Genomic DNA, 24,111 nt, shown 5'->3' with positions numbered 1-24,111 from the left:
CAGGAGCCAGGCACTGGGGCAGACACAGCACAGCCTGGCAGCGAGTGCAGGCATGTGGCCGTCCTGCCTCGGGACGTGGCGTGACAAGTCCACCCATCAGCCTGGGGATCAAGAAGTGGTGTCACTAACTAAAAACGGACCTGAGCTGGCCGGGCATGGCTAACCCAGCAGCAACTGCTTTGTGAGAAAGAGCAAACAAAGGACTTCTGCCTCCGGTAGTGAGGGCCATGAAGGCTTTCCTCCTCCCATCCCTCTCTGCTGGTTTCCAGGCTGGGTGACCGTCCAGGTGCCGCACAGAGCGCTCGCCTCCGGCAGCCTGGCTGGCACTGGGGCAGGACTACGTACTGCCATTTGCCCGGTGCCTGGAAACAAAAACCTCCCCGTTCTTGTGGCCCTGGCAGGAAAGCTGGTGCCCTGGCAGGCTCTGGCACAGGGTGCAGCCAGCGTCGGCAACCCTTGTGGCACTGCTGTGCTGGCAGGGGCGTGCGCACCTCGCTACGGCAGAGATACGGGCATATGGAAATGGCAGACCCTGTTCCCTGCCCTGCCAGGGCCGCTTGGGGAAACTGGGGGATCCACGTGCCCTGATGGGACTCCGACAGAGCCAGAGCACTGGGGTCAGCCCGTGGCGGAGGAAGCAGATGTGCCCGGCTGGCCGTCCCTCAAGGCTGCCATGCATCGAGACCAGCACAGCACCTCTCGCTCCAGCCTTGTGTGATGGGTTACCCCAAAACGCTACTCGGAGGCGAGATACAGCGAGGGAAGTAACCGCCATGCTACACACACGCAGGCAAAGCGCGGGATAAGGGCTGTCGAGGGGACTGGCCTGAAAGCACCCAGAAGAGACATGGCGAGGAGGAAGCAGCGCCCTGCGCCTCCGCTCTCCTGGTTGCAGGTTTGCTTGGGCCAGAGTAGGATCCAGGCACGGACGGGGTCCAACGTTTGCGCAGGCAGCAAGCCAAAGCAGATCTGGTCGTCACCGTCACTGGGGAGGGACGCCCGTGAGGTCCCAAGCCTCTGAAGCGAGCCGGTGCTGCACATGCAGGCATGGGGCAGGGGAGCTGGGCAGCCAAACAGGCGCTCATGGGATGCTGCAGGCTTCGAGCTGGGCGAGACGAGGGGTGCCTGGTCGGAGCGAGCGGGCAGAAAGGAGTCCAGGAGAAAACTAGCCAAGGGGGAAGCCTGTGTCCGCAGCCCTTGTCAGTCACTACCTCTTCCATTGAACAAATATACATAAAAACAATTCTTGAACACAAGAAGGGACATAAGACACGACTACTTTACAGAGAGGCAATGGCGCCTGGCGTGGGAGCGGGCCACCGGTACGCAATTGTACAGGAGCTGCAGGCGGCACCGTCCTGGGTCCGGGCCGGTCTCCCTGGGGGGGGGCTGCGATCCAGTCTGTGTCCCCCAGCAGGGAGCTGGGAGTGTTTGCAGCTGGTGCCTTCTCCCTGCAGGCTACACGTCCGTGGAGAAGTAAAGCGTGTTGCGTTTCAGCTCGGTGAAGGAGATGGGAGGATGCTGCAGGTAGTAGAGAAGGACCTGGACCTGTAGCAGGCAAATGGGGGGTGTTAGGCCAGAAAGGGACAGAACTGCCACCTCCCAACTTGTCCCTGTGCAGCCACATCCAGCAAAGAGACGCAAATCTTCCCAGAGAGGCAGGTAAACCCCTCTGCTCCCCAAGCCGGGGGTGCTGGTGCGGGCTGCTGCTGCCCCAGCACGGCTCTTACCTGGGCCATCACATCGTGGGACCAGATGTCGGAGGCCAGGGTGAGGTGTGCCTTGCTCTCCACCTCTGAGGGTCTCAGCAGTGTCGGCCCAAAGACCGTGGCCAGGTTGTGGAGAGACATTTTGTTGATGGGCTCCTTTTCAGCCACCCTGCGGGGTACGGAGAGAGGGGGAGCGTGAGCCCCTAATGCTGTTCCGGAGTGGGGCAGCCATGGGTGATGTGGGGGGGGCAAGTGCTGATCTCCCTTCTCCCAGCCTCAGCGGGACACCTCCGGCTTTGCCATTGCCCTTCACGGCCCCCGGCAAACCCAGGTGCAGGGCAGGGAGCTCTGCCCCCTTCGCGGCCTCCGCCGGAGCTGCCGGGCCTGGCCGGGAGCCCTGGGTGTGATGTGGCAGCGACCGAGCCCTCGCTTGCTTATGTGCTGCGGAGCCTCCACTCTTCCCCAGCCTGGGCAGGGTACGGGGAGCTCCGCACCAGCCCCTGCCTCCCCGCACCCACCCTCCCCCCCCAAGGCTCCCTACCCCTCCGACCCCGCAGGACCCCAACCGGCCCGTGCCGAGGGAACCAGGGCCACAACATTGCCATGTTAGGAGGCAGCTGGGCTCCCCGGCACAGGCTGCACGGTTGAGCCCCGGCCAGGGGAGCAGATGTGGGAACTGGCTGTGCCCGGTTCTCAGGATGGAAATGGATTTTTCCTTCCCCACCCCCTAGCATCCATCACTTTTTCTGTTTGGTTTTAGCCAAACCAGAGAAAAAAAAAAAAAAAACAACAAAAAACAAAACCCAACAACCACTTCGTGATGCAAGTAACATGAGCCATGAGCCCCGGTCCCAAACTTGTGGCCAGCTCCAGCCAGGCTGTGCATGCCACGCTGCCGCTCTGCCCACAGCCCCTGGCCCTCCACGAGTTTCAGGCCCCCAGCAAGCCTGTCCGTCCCCAGGTTCAAATGGGCTTCATCTGGGCCAAGATAAAGCCTGGCAAACCACACATTGCTGCACTCGCCCCGGGGCCGAGCGACAACGGGGCATCACCTGCAGCTTTGGGACATGTCCTCAGGGCTGATTGTCTCTGAGTCTTGGCCGCCCACTGCAGACAAGTTACAGGGATTATTGACCTTTGCTTTGCAGGGTCTACTGCCGGACTGGTGGGAAGGGATGCAGCACTCAGTTTTCCTGCTAAGGGGACACTGCATGACTCCCCATTGATTCCCCATCCTGCGCCGAGGCCAGCTGCTCCCCGTGGACAGCTCGTCCAACCAGCTGCACGCCGGCTGCGGCAGCCAAGAGCTGTGTCTTGCCAGAGGACGTGTGCTCCCTGCAGAACTGACCCGCATCAACGGCCGTGCGCTGCATAGTCCACCGTGGCCGGTGGCCCTGGGGCACCGGGGGCTGCTCTAGGGGGCAGAATGGCCCCAGGACCCCTCCAGCATCCTACGGGGCCCGCGAAGAGGAGCCGTGGGAAGTCAACACCGACGTCAGCCAAAGGGAGTCATGACATGCCGGGTCCCAGCCGGAACAGGCTGCAGCCTGGCCAGGACCGCAGTGACCGTGGCAGAGCCCGGGGAGACGGGGCAGGTGGGACACACCTGGGGCTGCACCGTCTCGGAGGGGCTGAGAGGGGAAAGGGCCACTCTGCCACCAGCCCAGCACCGAGCTGCTGTTGCTGGCCCCGACTGCTGCCCACAGCCCTGCTCTGCACCAGTGCAGCACCATCTGCCTCCAGTCTGGAATCAGCCCGCAGCCATGCAGGCACCACAGGCATCAGACGGCGGCTCTAACCCTGCTCACGTCCCATCCCCACAGCAAAGCGGTGAGACGGACCCGTCCTGCGCCTCCCGCCTGCGCCGGGCAGCCCCCCGGGAGCCGCAAACCGAGCCGTTACCTTTTCAAGTGCTCCAGCAGGAAGAGGAAGGTGATGAGGTTGGGGTCAGGCAGCGAGCGGAGAAGGTGCATCATGCAGTTCTCCTTGGCAGCAGGATCCGAGAGGGCTTGAGACAAGGAGGGAGAAGGCTCAGGACGAGGGGTTGGTGACACTTTGTGCAGCAGCGGGACCCACCGTGGCCAGATGCTTCCTGGCAGCCAGCGCACGAGCGGCCGGCCCTGCCCCGCAGGGCTCTGCCTGCGCCCTGGGGACCAGCACCACGGGCCCTGAGCTGGCAAGGACAGCCAGGACCGAGTGGGCCGAGCCGGGAAGGACCCTCGGTAGTCTTCCATCCCAGAGCAGGCCATGCCAGCCAGAGCCACGCTTGGGCACCGACCCCTTCCCCGTCCCTGAGCCCTTACCGATCCCCTCCATGAAGGCGGGGTAGAGTCTGTCAGTGAGCAGGGGCTCGGGCAGCTCGCGGAAGTAGAGCTTCAGCGTGCCGGCGATGGCATTGATGTCCATGTCACTCAGCATGACCAGGATGTCCTTGTTATCTGTCCAGAGAGCACCCACATGTGACGTCTCCTTCCCCTCTGGCTCTCAGCCCCCCCGGTGTCACCCCAGCTCTCCAGGCAGGCTGCCGGCCGGAGGGCAGGGACAGCACCGCCGGATCCACAGCCCCGTTTAGCCAGGCTGGGGCTGGGAAGAGCCGAGCGGTTCCCGCCTGGCTGGGCAACGGGACGCGGAACAAGTTGCAAATCCATTTGCAACGTCGTCCTGACTCAGTGTCTCCCAGGAGCCAGCCAGGCGCGGCGGCGGCTCAGAGGCACGGAGGCACAAAGGAGGCTGGGACCTCTGGGCGTTCGCTTTCCCAGCTACACCCTCCTCCTCGCCCCCAGCCCCCTCCTGTGCACACCAGCACATTTTGCACACCCGCAGCGCAATAACCAGACCCTGGGCTTGTAGGGCAGAGGACCTGGGGGGGGGGGGGGGGGGGGTGTCTCGGTGCCTGTGAACCCTCCCAGGAGAACGCGATGCGAAGGGCGGCCATGCCCCAGGACACTCACTTGCATCGAAGACAGCTTTCAACGCCTGGATGTCAGTGGCAACACCAGAGATCCTGTAGATGCCGACCTCTTCGATGCCCCTCTTCTCCACCTCCTCGATGCACTGGCGCACGATGTAAGGCACCTTGGAGCGCTCGCGCCTGGCTCGGAAAGCAGAGGCGTGAGCGAAGATTCCCAGGGGACCCCGCGGTGGCCAGCCCTGCCCTGCAAACCCTGGGCCAGGGGCAGGACAAGCACGCCGGGTGGGAAGGAGGGAGCTGGTGCAGGAACGGGCACGTTCCAGGAGAGAGCAAAAGCCACACTCTCCGGTGTTGGTGGGAATGAGGGGACATGGTGCAACCCCACACCCACAGGGACCGGAGCAGATCACCCCCACCCCCCCCCAGCCCCGCACGTACTTTGTCACAACGCTGATTTTGACCCCGAAGACGCCGGTCTGCTTTTTGGACGGGGTCCTCTTCAGGCTCATGTCTCTGCTCGTGAACTTCATGGAGAACTCCACCTTGATCTGCGGGAGACAGGGGGTGAGTCGCAGCAGCCTGGCCCTGGCCCGTCACCTCCGCGTCGCGCGAAGGGACAGCGCAGCCCCGGGGAAGGGGCTGCAGTCAAAGCGAGGGGCTGTGGGTCCCCGCGGCCCCACTTACCCCGTTCATCTCGATCACGTCCATGTGCCAGTTCTTTGTCTGCACAGCCTGCGGGTCCAGCTGCGGGGAGAGATGGTGCGTGAGCTCCGCAGGACCGCAGCCCCATGCCAGCCCCGCTGCCACCCCAGCCCGCTGGCCTCTGAAGCCCCCGACCCGCAGACAGCATCGGGCACAGGACATACTCTTCCACAGCAGGAGGATGGAGAGGGAAAGGTCTGGGGTCCCCCTGGCCATGCCCCAAAGCCGGGTGGGCTCAGCCTCCCCGCCTGTTTCCCCCTCCAAGCCCCCGCGAGGCAGCGCTTTAACCCACACCCGAGCGGTAAGAAATTTCCAAGAAATCAGGACTATTTCTGGCAGCAGATTGATGAAACAGAACTAGGGCAGCGTTTTCCATGCAGAAAAACAACGTCTCCCCATAGCCAAGGCTATTTATAACCCCTGGGAATGACGGGCTCCACTATTTCTGGCTTTGGGGCTAGCGGGGGACTCGGTGACGCTGCCCCGGTGCCTGGCCGCTGCAGAGAGGTGCTGGCATTCCCAAGGTCCCGGCACTTGCCGTGGCAGGCGCCGGGCCCCAGGGCCGGGCAAAGGCGGGTGCGGTTGCCTTTCGGGACTTTTTGGTCCCCAGCTGGTGGTATCGATCCGGTCCCATCGATCCCTGTAATGCACGGGGCGGGCAGCGGGGCAGAGCCCGGCACTAATGTTCCCTCGGGGAAGGGGATGGGATGCGGGAGCTGGCAGGGGCTGGCAGGGGCTCCCAGGGCCACGTGCACGCAGCTGCCAGGCGAGACTCATGCCAAACACGCGGGGTCACTCCTCAAGGACATGGGAGTTTCCTACAGCTGCTGGGTGGGTTGGGAGATGCTCCGGCAAGCACAAAGATGTCCGGAGCCGCTGCTCCAGCCATGGAGCTGCCATTCCCCTGACCCACCCTCCTCTGCCCGCTCGTGAAGCCAACACATGTCATGATGGGGGTGAACCTACGGTCCCTCCTGTCCCTTCTTGCACGCTAACACCTCAAGCTCCTGAGGACAGGCTTGAGCTGCCCTGGCTCTTGGCACAGACCAGCACCGTGGCATCACCCCACCCTGGCATGGCCCAGCCCCGTGCCACGGTGAGCCCAAGCAGCTCCTCTGGCGGCCGTGGTGCCATGGGAAACACTGCGGTCTCCAGCGCGGTCCAGGAATGGCTCCTGACGTGGAGCCTGCCCCGGCACATGGGAGAGCTTGGCAAGCACCACGCCGCCTCCTCCCTGACAGCCCTGCGGCTGCTGGGGAGGGGAATGGGAGGAAGAGGAGGAAGAGGAGGAGGAGGAGGAGGAGGGGGAAGACTGCAGCTGCTCGGGGCTCCTGTGGGCCCTGCAGCAGGTTTGGACACCAGGATCACAAGGCTGCAGCCAGACCATCACGGACCCCAGCCCTGCCACTGCAAGCCCCTGTGTTCTCCCACCCAGCGCTGGATCCCCCCATGGCACCCATGGCCAGACATGGGCAGCACTGCCATGCACCCACCACGGCCAATGCCAACCCAGTGCCGCCTGTCCCCAGGAGCTTGCATCCCTTTTCCCTCACACAGCCCGGTCCCGCTCACGGCAGCGCCCAACCCTGCGAGCCCCAGGCAGCGGCAGTGAAGCCCTTCGCCCCCCCGGGCCGCGTTGGGAGCCACGGGGCCATCCCCCTTTGCCGTGCAAGTTTAATTGCAACCACCACATACGCCTTCCCCATCCCCGTCCCCCAGGTCCCCCGGCTCCGATGGCCCTGGCAGCTCACATCTGGAAGGGCTTTAGCAGGACTCTGAAGAAAGCTTTAATAAAAGCCAGATTGGCTGCCGCCAGCGCCACGGGCCTTACCCCGAGCATGCCGCCTTTCCCCAGCCGCTTGCCCTGGGTTGTGCAGAATCGTCCCCATCCAGCGCCCCACAGCAGCCGGCAGGGCCCCAGATTTGGGCTAGTTCAGCTGACGCCACTGGCCACAGCTCCCTTGCAGCTGCGGGAGGTCCCTGTGCACCCGTGGGGCACCGGCCGTGGCCTGGCCCCAGCTCTCCTCCAGCCTTGCCGTGGCCCCCTGCGCAGCAGGCAGCACCGCCACGCTGCCCGCTCCCCGCAGGAAGCAAAGCTGTGGCCGATGCTTCGTCTCCAGGCGTGGGAGGACGGACGTGAGCATCCACCCACGGTGCCAGAGGCAGCTCCTGCCCACGCAGTGCTGGCAAACACCCTGTTCTCAGCTACCACCACCATCTCCTTCTGCTCCAAAGGGAGCTGCCTTGCTCCAGCACGGCGCAGGGATGTCCCGGGCTGGTGGGGAACTGCTGGCTGGGGTGCCCCGGGGAACAGCCTCCCTGCCAGCACTGTGCGGGATGGCACAAGTGACATGCTGCTGTCCCAGGCGTCTCCTCTTCGGCACCTCGCCGCTCAACCAGCTTCAAATGCCAGGCTGCACCCAGGGAAACGGCTCAGCCGGGTCACCGGTGCCTCTCTGGGCTGCTCCCTCCTGTGTCTCAGGGGACTCCTGGCAGTGGTGTGGCATCCGTGCCCAGCCCAGCATCCGCTGCGGTGCCGCTCTCATCCACAGTGAGGTGAAACTCCCCGGTCCCGGCTGCAGGCACGTGCCAACATCCCGCTTTCCCAAATTATCTGGAGGTACTTGCTGGTAGGACGAGGCCCCTGGTTGCAGAGGGGAAGGCGGCAGCGTGGCAGGTGACGAGCATCCTGGCATCCCTGCAGAGCTCCGTGTGTCCTGGGCAGGCGACCAGGGGCAGAGGGACCCCTCAGCCCTGCTGGTGCTTGGCCCCCGCAGCCTCTGCCTGCTGCTGTCTCTGGGGCGGCTCGAGGGGATAAGGCCATATCCTGGGATTTTGTCCTCAAGGCACCTCCAGGCCACGCACCGTGGATGCAGCTCCCGTGCGGGCAGCGGCAGCCGAGACAGACCCAGGCAGCGCCGGGTCTGCGAGACTCCCAGTGAGGAGGCTGGGACGGCTCCAGCTCTCCAGGTCCCCGAGAGCTGGGATGGGGCTGCCAGGCTGGGCACGTCCCTTCCTCACGCCTCACACCCATGAGGTCACCCAACCGTCAGCCCAGGGTGAAGCCATAAGGAGCAAACTGGTGACTCAGCCAGCGAGGCCATCTCCGCCACAGCCCTGGGAGCGGGATCCCAGGGGAGCTGCTACAACCAGAGGTCGCTTCCCATCATTGCAGCACCCATGGACACCCTAGCCTGGCCTCCCACGGCCGCCCTGGGTCTGGCAGGCAGATACCCCCACCAGACCCCTGCACCAGCAGCTCCCTCCCCAGGGAACAGGGCAGAATAGTCCCCAGAGCAGTGAACGCTGTCGGTGGCAAAGCACAGCCCCCCCAAAAGCACCGATTCACAACCCCATCTGAAAGCGACCTGAGAAGCAGCAACCACCCACAGCACACCGCGACCGTGCACAGACCAGCTGGGGCCACATCCTGTCCCTGCAGCCCCAGTGCTCCCAGTTGGTAGCAGGCGGGGAAGCCGTCAGCCGCGGTGGGGACGCGTGGGGCTGGGAAACGAAACCCCCTCGTGTTTTGACCCAGCAACAGCCGGTGGCAGCCGCCGGGCAGCTTCCTCGCACAGCCCTCGCCGCCCCTTAATCCCCTCTGCGGGAGCAGCGGCGGTGGCACAGAATTGAGGTTAATGCCGCTGCGTCACAGGCAGCCCCACTGCTGCGCCGGCAGCTCTGCCGCCGAGCAAACCTCGGCCCCACTGCTGCCAAACCGAACCCCACGTGCCCAGGCAGCTCCTGCCCGCGGCGGCAGCCGAGCCCCGAGCCAGCAGCTCCCCACGCAGGGGGGGACCACGCAGAGGGAAACCCCTGGAGCCCCCCATGAGATCGCTGGGGGCTCTGGGACAGCCTGCGACTGTGCTGTCCCCTTCCCTCGTCACCTCCCTCGCCCACCCCTGCCCTCTGTCCTCCCCCCAGAGATGGGCAGCACCGGCTGACGGGGCTGCGACAGGGCTGCGAGCTGGGGGAAGCCTGGACGGACCCCGGGGTGGGTGAGTTGCAAACAAAGCAGCACCCCAGGGAGAGGGGGTACGCAGGCACTGGGTGCTGCAGCACCCCAGAAGCCTGACTTCGGCCAGGGCAGGGAACCTCCCCCTCCTCCGCAGGATTCCCCTGGCACAAACGGCTCAGGACCCCCGGCCCCGCAGCGCGCAGAGGGAGAAGGAAGGAGGGAAACAAACACCCCACAGACTAACTGCTGCTAAGAGATCCCAAAGCACCCAAACAACCTGCCTGTTCCACGCCCGGACCCCACAGACTTCACCCCCCCCCTCCATATCAAAGTCCTCTGCGCCCCCCAAAGCCACCAGTCAAGAAGCCACAGCCACCACGCACAGCAGAGCCCGGCGACACGGCGAAGCCACCCCAGAGCCCGTTTGGTGCCTGCCACCGTCCCCCCCGCAGCCATCCCCCCCTGTTCCCGCACACCCCGAGAGGCACCTTCTGCCGGAGCAGCTTGCTGCGCACCCTGCCCCAAAGGCGGGCGCCCGTGTTGGGGGGACGCTTCCCCTCGGGTTCCTCCACGCCACGCTCCGGTTGCTCGCCCGTGGGGCTGGGGCTGCCCTCCGGCTGCACCAGCACCTCCGTCATCACGATGACCGCTTCGGCTCTGGGGAGGCGAGATGAGGGTGGCCGGAGGGCCCGGGATGGAGGTGGCGGGAGCCGATTTAGGACAGCACCCACATCCCTTCTGCTCCGAGCGGGAGGTCAGCGGCGGTCGGGTTGGCGGGGGCCGGCGAGGGGAGCCCGGTTCGGGCAGCGGGGAGGCGAGAGGGCAGCGCTCATCTTCAGGGTGTGAGCCAGGCTGGCGCGGCAGCCCCAAAAGCCTCCCTCCCTCTGCGAGGAAGTGACTCAAAGGCAGTCCCGTCCCCCCCCCCCCCCCCGTCCCCCCCCGCCGGCGGCCCCCACGCGTTTAACTCTCGCCCTGCCGCCCGCCGCTGCTCGGGGAGGCTGGAGGGGCTGCCCAGCCTCCCCGCTGCCCTTATCCGCCCTTATCCGTTATCCACCGTTATCCACTATCCTCCGTTATCCGCTTCCCTGCGCCATCGGTGGCCGCGGCCCCAGGAGGCATCGCCACTGTCGGCCACAGCATCCCCGGCTCCGCGGAGGAGCCAGGCTGGACCTCTCGGTCTCGGCAAAGGGCACGGAGATGGGACTTCTGGGGTCTCCTAGGGACCTCCACCCCGTGCCCCCTCCAGCCTGCCCTGGCCCTTGTCAGCCCCATTGTTGGGGGGTGATGGGGGGGGGCAGGGCTGAAGGCAGGGACGGGGTACAGGCAGGGCTCTGCCCTGCGCCCCAGCCCTAGAAGGGTCCCTGCCCGCTGCTTCTCCTGAATTGTGGGGACGTGGCGAGGTGCAGGATGGGGGGGGGGGGGGGGGGGGCTTGCACAGCCCCCAGGTCAAGCCCGCAGCAGGCCGCCTGAGTCCGCACGGGTCACCCTGTGGGTCCCTGCAGGTCCAGAGAGCCCCGACACCACAAATGTCCCCCTTCTGGAGCCTCTGCCAGCCCAGTGAGGGGGACAGACGGACAGGCAGCTATTCCCTGTGGGTACGGCAGGCACCGTGCCCATGACAACACAGGCTCCACTTCAACAGCCGCATCCCCTCTATGCATCAAATGGGGGTGGGGACAGGGCTGCTCCATCACCCCAAGACCCCCTTCATGCACCCATTGCCCATCTCCTCGCCCGCCCCAGGGCACAGGGGCTGGATCCAGCCTCTCCCCTCTGCAACGTGGACACGAACACTCGCAGGCTGCTCTGTCCACCCCCAGCATCTGTCTGCCGCCCCGCCATAGCACTGGGCACCTCTGCCAGCACCCACTGGACACAGCCCCGCACGAGGCAGCCCAGCTGCTGGGAGCGACTGGGACAGCTCAAAGCAGAGCTGAGCCCTGCAGTGCTGGGGATGAGAGCCCCCCACGGGGACGTGATTCCCCCACGGCGACTTGAGTTCCCTAAGGCAACCTCTACCCCAATCACGGCATGTCCCAGCCTTGGAAACCGCACGCAAAATGGGCTTAAAACCAACAAACCAGGGTTAATGCCAACCAGGAGCTGCAGCGGAGCCATCCCCACCCAGACGCACCTTCCCAGTGAGGAGCAGCCGGTGGCACAGCTGGGCCCACACGGGCACAGGGTGTCCACCCTCTGCCAGCCATGGGGACAGGGCGTGGGGTAGGGGTCCGACGCTCGCCACGCTGCAGGCCCCTCGGGGCTCATTGCCGGGATGCTCGAGAGGAGGCTGGTGCCCACCCCAGCCCCTCCGTGGACCCAGCCACGACCTCTGTGCCCGCAGGACACAACTCCCGCCTGTGGCACCTCCGTAGCCTCGGGAGCCCCCCGCTGCTCCCTGCAGAGGGGCTGCAGTGTCCCCCTCGCAGGCTGACCTGCTCCCACCGGCTCTTGATGCCACTAAGCTGCTTTTGTGGCCAACCCACGTGCCTGGGCCATCAGATTAGAGCTGGGCAGTGGGCACGGTGCTGGCTGTGCGGTGGGTTCAGCCGTCCTGGCAGGCCCTCACACACCACGGGCTTCTGCCGAGCTGCTGATGCCAGTGCTCCCAGTGTCTTCCACTCCTGCTGCTGACTGGAATCAGCAGCAGCCCATGACAAGCCCAGGGACCGGCCAGGGTAAGGACCATCCGGAGCAGCATCTCTGCCTGAACGGCTCAGGGCAGAGGACAAGGGGGCAGCACTGGAGCTTGGCCACAACCCACAGTCCCACGAACAGCGCTGCCTGTCCTGCCCGTAGCCGTGCTGCCCCATCCCTGCCCCACCACCCTCCCCAGCGCCGGGGTGGGGGCCGAGCTGTGGCTCTGGGTGACGACAGGACAGCCCCAACCCTGACACCGCTCCATCCAGCCAGATCCTCCTCGGGATAAGCATCCCCCGGGCCTCCTCTCTCTCTTCTTTCTTCCCCCACAACTTTTGCATGGCGGGGACAAGCTGTGCTGTCCCCATCCCAACCCCTGCGTCTCCCAGCGTGACTCATGTTTGTTGACCCAGGCTATTTCCGAGAGCGCAGCTGGCCTGATCCCCGTGGGGCGTCGAGCCCCTTCCCTGCCCCAGCCCTCCCCCTTGGCCCAACGCCACCCCCACACCACCATTTCCAGGGGAAGGGGCAACAGACGGGTGATTCCGGGTATGAACAAGGCGCTGGCGAAGCTGAGCCCCTTGTCTCCCATCCTGTGCGCGCTGCGGTGCTGTCCCCCTGCAGCGTCCCCTTCCCAGCAGCATTTCCGTGCTGCTCCCCGCTCCCCAGGGACCTGCCCTCCGCCGCTTTCCCACGGAGCAGGCGGCCGCGCCGGGCCCTTTGAAGTGGCCTTGGGTGGAGGGCTGTGTCCCAGGCACGACGCTGTCCTTACCACAGTGGGGAAAGCAGCCGGACCGGGGGTCCGCACCAGGAAAACACCGGGGCACCCTCATCCTGAACAGTCCCCGCTGCCCCGGGCCTCCCTGCAGCCTGGCCGAGGTGGGTGCTGGGGGGGTGTGGGGTCTGGGGGCTGCCTGCTCCCCCTCCCTCCATCTGCCAGGTCCTGTTCACCTGGGAGCATCTCAGGGCAGCCCAGGCCTCCATCCTCCCTGCCTGGCAACCGCCAATCAGAGGTGGCTCAGCTGTTGCCCTGGAAACCCTGGTTGCCATAACAGCGGCTGATGGAGGCACAGGGGAGGCAGATGGTGGCAGAGGGGGACAGCCCCAGCTGGCAGGGAGGGACAGGGGAATGCACGCCCAGAGCCCTCCCTGGGGCCGGTGCCGACCCCCTCCCCGCAGTTCCCCCTGGGCCGCAGCAGGATGGAAACGCTTCCAGCCCAGCTGGGGCTGGACACATGTCGGGGGGTGGCCGCTGGCTTTGCCACCTCCTCGGGACACCCTCTCACTTTGTCCCATCTTCTCCTGCAGCCGCTGTGCCCCGGCACCATCACCCACTCGCCTGATGCCCACCTACCTCGCTGCCTTCAACCCCGAGCTGCGATCCCCGTACCCCGCTCCCAAAAGCGGAGCTGCCTGCCCGTGCTGCCGGGCATCCCCCACCCCAGGCATCACCCCAGGTCAACCCTCCAGACGCGCAGCCCCAACTGGTCCAACACTGGGTGAAAAGATGCTCAAAAGCTCCAGCACATACCTGGATCTGTCCCTTGCCCATGATCTTGTCCACGATTTCGTTGTTGTCCTTGTTGAGCTTGGTCTTGTCGTAGCACTTCTCGTAGCAGAGGATGCGCAGGGACTGGGAGCCCTCCAGCTCAATCTCGAACTCCTGGGGTGCGGAGGGAGGGCGGCTCAGCCCCAGGGCAGCTTCAGAGCTGGGGCTGGAAGGGCAACGGGGGGCACAGTCCCCTCCCTGTGACCCCCCCCTCCTCTCACCTCATTCCACTGCGGTTCGGTGGTGTCCCGAAAAACCCTGGTCTTGGCTTTGCTGACAAAGTAGCCGAAGGAGTCCACCTCCAGTGTGCAGTAAAGGTCTGGGGGAGCAGACACCGCTCAGCACGTGAGGAACATCCTCACCAGCTCCCGGGGGACCGCTGCGGGCAGAGTGGGGCCACGTGCTGGACCCCACCTCCCCCGCTGGCACCGGCCCCTCTGAGCAAGGGTGGGCACCCGCACTTACTGGCAGACTGCTTGAAGCCCTTGGCGGAGTGGACGATGACGTGCAGGAACCCGTAGAGCCCGGGGGACTCGTCATCTGTGGTGGGGAGAGCAGAGGCTGCGTCAGGGCTCAGTTGTCACCTCCCGCGCCCCATGGCGAGTGTACGGGCTGCCTGTCCCCGAGGTAGCCTTTGCTATAGCGAGCACTAGGTGCTTGTGGTGACACCCCAATGTCCCCAACCCCCTGGAGGGCCGTCCTTAAGGTCTGGAAGAGGACACCATATTCCCCGGCTGCCGATCATCCCTGATGGACATCCTGAGCTCTGCTGCTCGCTGACAGCCCTGGGCGAGGTTCCCAGTGGGGCTGGGTGGGTCTCACCCAGGGGACACCCTGGTCCTGCCCAGCCCATGGGGGTGCTGGAGAGACCCCAAAAGCAGCCCCATGTCGCAGCCGGATTGCTCTGCCTGGGAGCCCGATTCTGCTCCGGCAGTGCCACCTGGTGGGTAGCTGTCCCCCTGCACAGCCAGTGTCCCCAAGCAGGGACCCTGCTGCAGCCGAGGGACCCCACAGCTCCTCTGGGGCATCATCCAGAGGCAAAGAGGGACCTGCCAGCCCAGCAGACGCTCACCGTCCTTATTGCTGGTGACTGGGATGTTGTGGACGGTGCGTAGCTTGAAGCAGGATCCCGTGAGCACCTGCAGCTCCACCGAGCTCAAGACAAAGGCCTGGAGGTCTGCAAGAGGACAGGAGAGGAGTTTCAGAGGGATGCAGCCAACGCTGGCCATGGAGACCAGCCAGCAGCAGGCTGAGATCCTGCAGGACCTCCTTGTGGCCCCGGGGGGCTGGGAGGGACAGGACCCCCAAGAGGGCCTCAGCAGCCTCAAACCTGCCTTTTTTCTGCAGTTTCTGAATGGCCTCCCTCCACTCGGACCTCTCGTAGTCAGAGGAGAGCAGGAAGAGGTAGCTCTGTAAGAGAGAGGGCGATGCAGCGGGCTGCACGCAGGCAGGGCTGATCCTGGCCCCCAGCCCGCCCTCCTCACCTTCCCGTTGCGGTTGTGGATGCGGAAGGGGATGGCAGGTGAGTTGAGGAGCAGCCAGAACTCATTCTCAAACATCTTCTTCTTGAGGCGCTCGATGGCTCGGCTCTGCCCCTTGTTGGCTTTCTGCAGGCGGGGAGTGGACAGGAGCTGTCGCAGGCACCCCCGGACCCCACATCCCATCCCTGACCTGGAGGAAGGCACCCACCCCGACAGCAGGTCCCACACCCTGCCCGGCTATCCGCACCCTCCTCTCACCTCCTTCTGCACCTCGCTCTTGATGGCCGAGATCTTCATCTTCATGTCCTCCAGCTCATGGTCGGGGATGACGTGGACCTGCGGGCAGTGCTCCGACTCCTCCGGCGAGGGGAACACCAGGTCGGCCAGGGGCACGTACCACTTGCAGTCATACTGCTGGTGCTTCCTGCAGCCGGGGTGCGGGCGCTGAGTGATGCCTGACCCCCCTCCTGGCACATCCCCCAGCCCGCTGAAGGACAGAGGGGTTGTGGCACATTCTCCCCCTGCCCAGGGCCCTCCTTACCCCACCGCCGTCTTCTTCAGCTTGGCGCAGAGCAGCACATCGGTGAAGAGGAAGACGTGCCGCAGCTTCCGCGAGCCCTCCGACAGCTCCACCAAGAAGCCATCCTTGACAAGCTGCCGGGTCTGCAGGGCAGCGGGGCTGGCGTGAGAGCGGGCAGGGAGCAAAGGCCAACAAAGCGCAGGGGACGGATGCTCCTGTCCCTCTCAACGGCTCAGCCAGCAGAAGCATGGGAAGCTCCATGTCCCCTGGGTGCTATTTTGACTCCCGTACGCTCAGTAGGGTGCCAGCAAGCAGCAAGGACCAGGTAGGGCCCTAACCTTGCACCCAGGACTGTGTCTAGAGGAAACCCTCCGTCTCCTGGCCAAGCACCATGAAGTTCCTCAGGGTGGAGACACCAGCTAGGGGCTGGCAGAGGGCTCAGCCCTCACCCTGCGCCCAGGCACTGCCCACCCCGCTGGCTCACCTCCCCCTTGGGGGTGGTGACCGCCGTCCTCCGGGGATCGATGTCCTCATTGATGCTGGAGAGGAAGTTCTGCGAGATGCGGAGGGCATCCTGGAGCAGCGGGTAGTCGGGGTGGTCGGCTGGGGTGTGTTTAAGAAGGTCCTGGAAGGGCACAGGCGCAGGTGAGCTACCCAAGGGCGCTGCCCTGCCTGCAGCACTCTCCCCGGAGACCCCCCAGCAGCGCTCCCCACGGCTGTGGGTCCCCAGGAGCAACGGAGGCAGAGCCCCCTGTTTTCCCCCCGCCCCACGTCACACTCACATGCAGGACGAGGGTGCTCCGTGTCACCCGGTCGATGGGTTTGTACAGGAGTGCTGTGGGGAGAGAGGGGGCATCAGCAGCCACCCGCTGCCAGAGCCCCGGGCCCTCTCCCACCCGCGAGAGCCAGCACCGCATCCCACGGGGGCAAAGAGGGGAGACCAGAGACCCCCCCAGGTCTGCACAGAGCCCTGGGCAAGCAGCCGGGGTCTGTTCCACATGGAGACGGCGATGGCTGGACCACCACGTTAGGCAGCTGCCTGATGCACGCCTTGATTTCGGGGCTGTGCCTGAGGGGCTTCACCAGCAGCACGGGCACCCGCAGGGTCCCCGCTGGGGTGACAAGCCCGGACAACTGCGCTCGCAGTGTGGCACTTCCCACATGGCCATCCCCTCCAGGCATGGCCCTGTCCCTGCCCCAAGACGGGGCACGATGGGGACACCCACCCAGCCACCCTGTCCTCCTCCCCGCTGCTGCCACAGGTCACAAGTGGCAAAGCCACAGGGGCTGTCACAAACACCGTTCTGCCACAACCACCGCCCACCGCGGGATGTCCCCACTGCAACTGTGCCAGCGCGTCCCCCTCTGGGGTGAAGGACCCCCCCAGGCATGATGCGGGCACCGGCACTGCCAGCTTGCCATGTGGTGGCTGTGGAGCAGAAGAGCCGCTCGTCACCTCCAGCAGCCAGCAGCTTTTTCACTTTCCCTTTTGCCTCTGCGGCGGGTCCCGTCCGGTCCCATCCCTGCCCTCCCCTCGCCGGGCTCTGCCACCTCACAGGACACCCTCTACCCCCCTGTCCCAGCCAGCCCTGGGTGCAAGGGCAACCCAGGCTGCTCCAGCAGCAGCAAATCCCCCCCCCATAGAGAACATAGGCACCATCCCAACGCCACTGCCCTGTGTTCCCTCCCTGCAGCCCTCCGTGACTGCACGTGAGGCTCTGTCCAGGGCAGAAGGGCAAAGCCGCCCCACGCACGGGGCACAGACACCCCCTTTCTCCTGCCGAGCACCCTCCCAGCAGGAAACCAGCCCCAGGCGCTCTTCAGAGGCAAGTTTCACCCCAAGCAGTGGGACCCTCCTCCCTCCTCCTCTCCGGCTCTTCGGGTAGGTGAGGGCACAGAGCACATCCACGGTGCTGCTCCCCGTGCCCGGCCGCTCGCATGGCTCCCTGCGCTGCTTACAGCCAGGCGGGGTTTTCCCTTTGCTTTGGACCACGTCCCCAAAATGCCAGGGCCAAGTGGGGCTGGGCTTCGGGCCGGGGGAGAGGAGGGAAAGGTGCTGCCACCCCCACCCTGTGCTATGAGCCGCGGAGGGCTCCCATCCCCTTTCCCCCAGAGGGTGCTGCCTTGTGGTACCCGGTCCTGAGAGAGGGACCCCCCGTCCCAGCGAGCATCCTCGTCCCCGTCCTCACCTCTCTGCTCGGGAGGTGAGGACATGGGGTTGGACCCTGAACCAGAGACTGCATCCCCTGTGCCAGTGGGGAAAATCAGAGCCCCGCTCTCTACGGGAGCCAGCCAGAGCCCTGCTCCGGGAGGGAGGGGACAGGCAGGGTGTCCCCCTCTTTCCCCTACCCCGGACCCACAGGGAGGACGGACCCTTAATGCTACAGGCACACGCAAAGCACCAGAGATCCCCAGGAGGGGATGTCCCGGCACAAAGGAGGAACGCCAGGCTCCTTGTCGGCACAGTCCTGCCAGCCCGGGACCCACGCGCAGGCAGCATGGGGCCAGGCACCAGCCGGCAGGGATGCCCGGTGCCTCTCCTCCCCAGCCACGGAGAGACGGGCGCTCCAACCCCACGATGCTCACGGCCCCCGGCTAGCAAACGGGGACCCCTCCCTATCGCCATCCCCGCGGCACAGCCCAGGCAGAGGGGGCCCCTCGCTGCCCACCCCAGCCCCCCGCCATCCCGCCGCCGGCACGAGCCCCCTGCCCGTGGGGAACGCGAGCGCGTGGCTGCATGTGCCAGAGCCAAGATGATTCAATAGAGCCTGGAACAAAGACGCTCCCAACTTCAGGCTGCAGAGCACGATGCAGCCTCCACCCCCTAGCAAGGACAGCCAGCCCCAGGCCAGCGTCCCCGCAGCATCGCTCCCCACCGGCACCCGAATTCGAAGCCGCACCCCCCCCCCCCACCTCACCGTAGGTGCAGTTACAGCAGAGCCGGACGATGACGAGGATTTCCATGGCAGCCCCGTCTCCACGCAGCCATCTCTGCCGCCCCGCGGCAGCTCAGCCCGGCTGCGGCACGGCATCGGCCCCTCAGCACGGCTCTTGGCGCAGCCGGCGGGTGGGGAGGAGGGGGTGGGCAGGGGGTGGGGGGCTGCTGCACGCCCCCAGCATCCTAAAGAGCTGCCTGTCCCCCCCCTCTCCCCATCAGCTCCACACACGGGAACACAAAGGGCTCTGCTCGCGGGAGCCGCTCAGTAATTCATCCGCGTCGGTCCCGCGTGCAGACAAAAGGCTGCGTCCCCCTCCCCACGCCCGCGCCTGCCGTACCCTCCATGGTGACGGACGTGTGGCTCTCCTTTGAGTCCTTGGGGCCCTTCACCTTCAGCTCCTAGGGAGGGAAAGGCCCATCAGAGCAGCCCGCGGCGGGCTGGGGTAGGGGGGGAAGGTCATTGCTCAAGGTCATGGGGTCCCCCCCGACCCTTCTTGCACCCTGAAATCTCCCCCTGGCCCCAGCCTGGCCATGCTGGAGGCCACACGTGGGTGCTGGGGTGGAGATGCGGACTGCACGGGGTGCTGCTTGACCGGGAACAGCTCTGGCTGCACCCAGCAGCCGGGACACGGTGGACCCATGGTGCACCCTGGAGCAGGACACCCAGCCCCACAGCAGCCTGGTCCCAGCGAGCTGGTCCCAGCGAGCTGAACGGCCCTGCAGCGGAGGGGCCGGGGGGAGCGAGGGGCCAGGCTGCGGCCACGGAGGTCCTTGTTTCTATAGGGGAGCCAGGCATGGAGATGCGACCAGCAGGAGATGAGCCACAGGTGCCCAGCACCCAGCACCCGCTCTCACTGGATGGGGCGAGCGGGCACAGGCTGTCCCGGCATCCCAGAAATGATGGCAGCGAGGGCCGAGCCCAACCTGAGCTTGCACGAGGCGGGGGGCAAACCCCCGCAACGCTCAGAGACCCTCCAGCACAGCCACCGATGGCTCTGCCCCTGGGACAGTCCCTGAGAGTCCCCAAGGCTGGGAGAGCATCTCCATGGGGCACACGCGGTCAGCTTGGCCATGGGGACGACGTTCTCTGTCCTGCACCAGGACAGCCCATCCGTGGCAGCCCCATCCCCTCAGCACAGCCCCGGTCCAGCTCACCTCCGAGATCTTCTGGAACTGGTAGTTGCTCTGGCTGCACTTCTCCGCCGTCTCCAGTGCAATTTTGTAGTTGTCCACAAAGGCCTTGTAGACCCCCAGCTGGCTGGCCTGCGGGGAGCAGGGGTTAGCCGGGGACCCGGCGGGATGCTGAAACCCCCCGATAGCGCGAGGGGCCAGGCAGCCACTGAGGGGGACACTGCCCAGGGCTGTCCCCTCCCGGAAGGACACTCTGCCAGACCATAGCCAACTGAGGGGCCACACGCTTGGCTCTGTAGGGACAGCCCTCGCCTGGGACAGGATGGTGGGGCTCGGCCAAAATCCAGCAAAGAGTCCTTGGACAGTGGAGGCTGAAGCTCCAGCTGCTTCCCAGCACCCTTTGACCTGCCCTCTCCTCCCCCCCTCCCCAGCATGGCCGTGGCACCCACGAGCACAGCCTCTACTCCTGTCACGAGTCCAAAGCAGTGGCAGGACCCCAGGCGTGACCCTGGGCAGCCACCATCGCAGCACCAACAGGTAGCGAAGAGGCAGCAACCCCCTGCCTCTCCCCAGAGGGTCACCCACACACTGGGCTCCCGCCAGCCCACTCCACGCACCCCCAGCCAAAACTCTGCCATGGTTGCCCCCAGGACCTGCCAGCCATGGGCATCCCCGCTGCAGCGAGGGGCATGGAGGCTGCGCTAACTCCCATCCTGGGACGGGAAGGCTCGGGCAGGCAGCAGCGGCTGCTGCAGGGAGGGATGCGACAAGTCCTGTGGCCACCAGCGAGCACGTGGCAGGGCGTGAGCTGACCCACGCCATGGGGCCAAGCCCCACAGCATGGTGTTCCGTCTCCCCAGCCCTCCTCCTCTTCCAAGCAGATCAAGCCCCAGAGAAGGTGCGTACCAGCTTCTGGAAGAGGTGGCCCATGGTGACATTGCTGTCCCACTGCTGCACCTTCGGGCACAGGCTGTCGTAGAACTCCTTGTGGATCTCGTAGATATCCTGGATCTTGTAGAAAATCGTCTCGATTTGCTGGAGGGTGAGGACAGGCTGCGACGTAGTGGCTGTGGCCTTCAGTGGCTTCATAGGCTGCCAAAGGAGGAGAAGGGAGAGTGTTTGAGACAAGGACTGGGAGGGGAACGCTGGGGACAAGGGGGATCTGAGCTGGCTGCGAGGACTGGCTGGGACAGGTCTCAGCTGGCAGCTGGACCGAGCGACCACTCTCAGCTCATGCATCCCCACAGACTTCCCCGTCCATGGCAGCGGTGACCCCCACGTTGTGCAACAGCGTCTCCGCCACGAGGGCCAGCGAGTCCGCAAGAGGAAGTGGGGCTATAAATACCTCCCCGCCAGGCATGCTGGCAGTGGGGGGGAGGCGAGACGGGGGCAGCCAGGCCAGAGCAAGGGGGACTTCTGCTGCTTTGCTCCCACCCAGGTAGTGCCCAGGCCAGGCCTGCTTGGGGGAGGCTGTCCAGGAAGACACGACTCTATCCATCCATCCATCCATCCATCCATCCATCCATCCATCCATCCACCCACCCACCCAGCCAAATATCTACCCACCCACCCAACTGTCCATTCACCCCTGCTGAGGGATGTCCCTCTTGCTCACCAACAAGAGGGCCTCCAGCTGGTTGATGTAGATCTCCTCGCTGGCCAGGAAACCAGAGAGAACCAGCTTCCGCATCTCCAGGCCTTTACCAGCATCTCGCTCACCCTGTGCAACACAACAAGGAGCCTGGATGAGCCAGCAACCGCCATGGGAGGAGACCCCTCATCCCACCAGGCCATCCCCAGCATACCCACGTGGGTACGTGTCCCCACCAGTGTCGGGGAAGCTCTGCAGCAAGGGCCGGGCATGTGCCCGCTGGGAAGCATGGCCAGGCTGGAGCCAGCTGGGAAGCCATGGCCCGTGCTGGTTTCACTCCCCTCCCTGCTCCCGGCTGGCCCGGAGCCCGGCACTGCTGGCGGTGCTCCAGGGTGGCGCGCGGCACAGCGGGACTCTCCCAGGGCAGAGTCCAGAAGCGCCCGGTGAAATCATGCCTGGAGGTGGATGGTGCTGCCACGTGATCCAGCACCACCCTTTTCCCCAGCGGAGGCTTTCCCGGGAAAGTGCCACCCTGGCGGTCACTGCCCAGTAGCACCAGGGTAGGTCCCAGGCTGTGTGGGACCCTGCTGCCACTCCGGCCATCGGTGGCTCTGCCCGTGCCCGTGTCTGCCACACCACCGATGCTCCAGCGGCACAACCCTCACGGCAGGGAGACAGGCAAGGCTCAGCCAAGTGGGGGGACTCCGGGACCCCCGGGGAGGCTCTGCCAGCGCCCAGGTATGGGTGCCCCAACTCCTGGATGGCCTCAAACACCTGGTGCGCCCCAGCCTCCCCCACAGCACTCTGCCCTAAAAACCACACGCAGGAGCTGCGCTTTGCCACCCAGACCGGGACCAAACAGAGCCACGGGGACGACTGGGGCAACGAGCCATTTGGGGGTATATAGGTCCTGTTTTGTCCCCGCCAGCCCTGGCTGTTGTGCCCGGCAGCTGCAAACACCCGGGGGGGCTCAGCCATGGGGTGGGCACAGCCGCAGATCAGCATCTCCCCGTCTCACTCCGGCATCCACCAGCCAGACCCGGGGGCTGCTGCGCCAACTGCGGTGCCCACCCCGTGGCTCCCTGCCGGGCTGCACCGCTAAGGCCAGGGCACGGTGACCGGCGTGGCAAGGGGGTGCGTGGGGGGAGCTGTTTTGTGCGCCGGGAGCTCGCGGGCTCTTCGCCACCGATTAGTCACGGGCTCTTCCTGCTTCCCCCAGCCTGGGCCCTGCGCGGGAGCCGGCGAGATAAGGGGCCTCTCGGTGCTCGGGGCCCACAGCATCCCACAGGGATGATGCCAGCCGGACCCCCCCGACCCCGAGGTGCAACCCAAACGGAGGGTCTGGCAGCTGCCCTGTGCAGGACACCCCAGGGCGAGCAGGATGGGAGCCCTCCTCCAGCCCCGTGCCAGCCCCCTGGGGACACTCAGGCACCCCCCAGCAGGGCGGGCGAGAGAAGGGTGCGGGGCTGCACCTGCCAGCACAGGGGTCCCCCCAGGGTGCCCCCCAGCACCAGGGTTTGGGCATGTTTAGGGGTTGACAGCGGCTGTGCGGTGGGGCAGTGGCAAAGCGTGGTCCAGCCCCTTCCTGAGCATCCGGCGCCGGCTCTGCTGAGCCACGCAGCCCCCCCCCAGCGGCACACATGGCCCCCGCGGGAGGAAGGCCGGGTGCTCGCCCCACTCTGCGCAAGAACCCACTGAGCCCTTTGCATGCAATGCCTGCCACGGCCGTGCCCCGTGCCCCCGGCCACAGGAAGTCCTGGGGGGGCAACAGGGCTGCGGTGATGCTCCCACTGTCCCATGCCCCCCCCCCCCGGCTCTGCCCCCCACCAGCACCCACCGCACCCACCCAGGAGCTGCCCCGAGCCCCGGGCATCACCAGCACCAGCAACATGCCCCTTATCCCCCCCACCTGCCGCCCGGCACTGCAGCGGGGTACCCCTGCCGCCCACCTTCTCGCCAGCCGAGAACGGAGACCCGGGGCTGGTAGGGGTTCCCGGCTCAGAGTCATCTTCATCCTCCAGCACTTTATCCAGGTACCCTATGGCCTCCTCTTCCTCCTCCATGGCCAGCCGGGCAGCGGGGGCGGAGGGGACCCCACAAGGCTCCAGGCGAGGGGCTCACACAGCCAAGCCAGCCCAGCCTGACTCAGCCCTGGACATCGGCCACCGCCGTGGGATGAAAGGAGCCATTATGGGATCGCCGGTGTTCCCGCCTGCCTTCGGCCCCGGCGTCCCGGCCGCAACGCCAGGCGCTCCCGGGGGCGGGGGGGGGGCTGCACAACCGCCTCTGAGCAGCGGTGGCGGCAACTCCAGGGTCACCAGCGTTGGGACGAGAGGGACAGCCTGGCTCTCCCCTGGCCTCCGCTCAGGCCCAGGGGGAGGCCACCGGCGGTGGAGGGCCGCTGCCCGCCGCCCTGCGCCCCAGCCAGCCGTGCCGCTCCGCCCTGCACGCTCGCTACAGGAAATGCATCTCTTGGCGCTGGAGGTGGGGCTGCTCCGCCGGCGGAGTGTGGTCAAGGCTGGGGAACGCAGCAGCCGCCTTCCCCGAGCCGGCTCTCCCAATGCCGGCAGAGCTCAGCGTACCCAGCCAGACCCATGGGGAGGGGTCCCCCGACCCCTGCCAGGCCCCCCCATGTCCTCGCCCGGCAGAGCAGCCAGCAAGGGGAGAGCACCCGTCCCGCCTGCCGTGGCCCACTGGTCCCCCCGTGTCCCGCGGGCAGGCAGAGAGCCGGACCACAGGGATTGCCACCAGCGCAAGTGACCTTGGAGGGCAGCAGCAGGATCAGGTCCTGTAAGGGGGTCTGGCTCTGCGCTCCTAGAAGGGTCCCGGACCCCTCCTCACCCCAGAGGGGATGCGGCAGCTTCGCAGGGCAACACGGCTGAGACACACACCTTCCCACAGCATCTGCCCTGCATCCCACGGGGACCAGCACCCCGCCACTGCCCCAGCGCGACGACAACCCTGGGGCAGCCGGAGAGCGG

The 24,111-nt window shown here is 66.1% G+C and overlaps 1 protein-coding gene across 2 annotated transcripts; it reads right to left on the bottom strand.

Annotated features, from left to right (window-relative positions):
* Nucleotides 1-1,170: 1,170 nt before the first annotated feature.
* On the bottom strand, nt 1,171-23,385 carry ABR (ABR activator of RhoGEF and GTPase). 2 transcript variants are annotated; one of them, XM_082493065.1, is made up of 22 exons: nt 23,080-23,385; nt 21,155-21,259; nt 20,446-20,631; nt 19,564-19,671; nt 18,747-18,807; nt 16,253-16,305; nt 15,955-16,095; nt 15,492-15,613; nt 15,209-15,374; nt 14,954-15,076; nt 14,804-14,879; nt 14,542-14,646; nt 13,935-14,009; nt 13,691-13,788; nt 13,452-13,583; nt 5,305-5,364; nt 5,059-5,168; nt 4,661-4,800; nt 4,013-4,147; nt 3,612-3,717; nt 1,731-1,878; nt 1,171-1,548 (listed from the first exon to the last, which is right to left on the bottom strand). In XM_082493065.1, the coding sequence occupies exons 1-22, from the start codon at nt 23,191-23,193 to the stop codon at nt 1,459-1,461; spliced, it is 2,454 nt and encodes an 817-aa protein (XP_082349191.1). In that variant the 5' UTR covers nt 23,194-23,385; the 3' UTR covers nt 1,171-1,458. The 2 variants fall into 2 exon arrangements, with proteins under 2 accessions (XP_082349191.1, XP_082349190.1); XM_082493064.1 differs by lacking the exons at nt 13,452-13,583; nt 13,691-13,788; nt 13,935-14,009; ... (10 more) ...; nt 21,155-21,259; nt 23,080-23,385 and adding an exon at nt 9,769-10,043.
* Between the last annotated feature and the right edge of the window lie 726 nt (nt 23,386-24,111).

This window comes from Vanellus vanellus (assembly GCF_965231255.1).
Source record: "Vanellus vanellus genome assembly, chromosome: 19".
Lineage (NCBI taxonomy): Eukaryota > Metazoa > Chordata > Aves > Charadriiformes > Charadriidae > Vanellus > Vanellus vanellus.
Note: the sequence above shows the minus strand (reverse complement) of the source record. Positions and strands in the feature narration are given on the sequence as shown.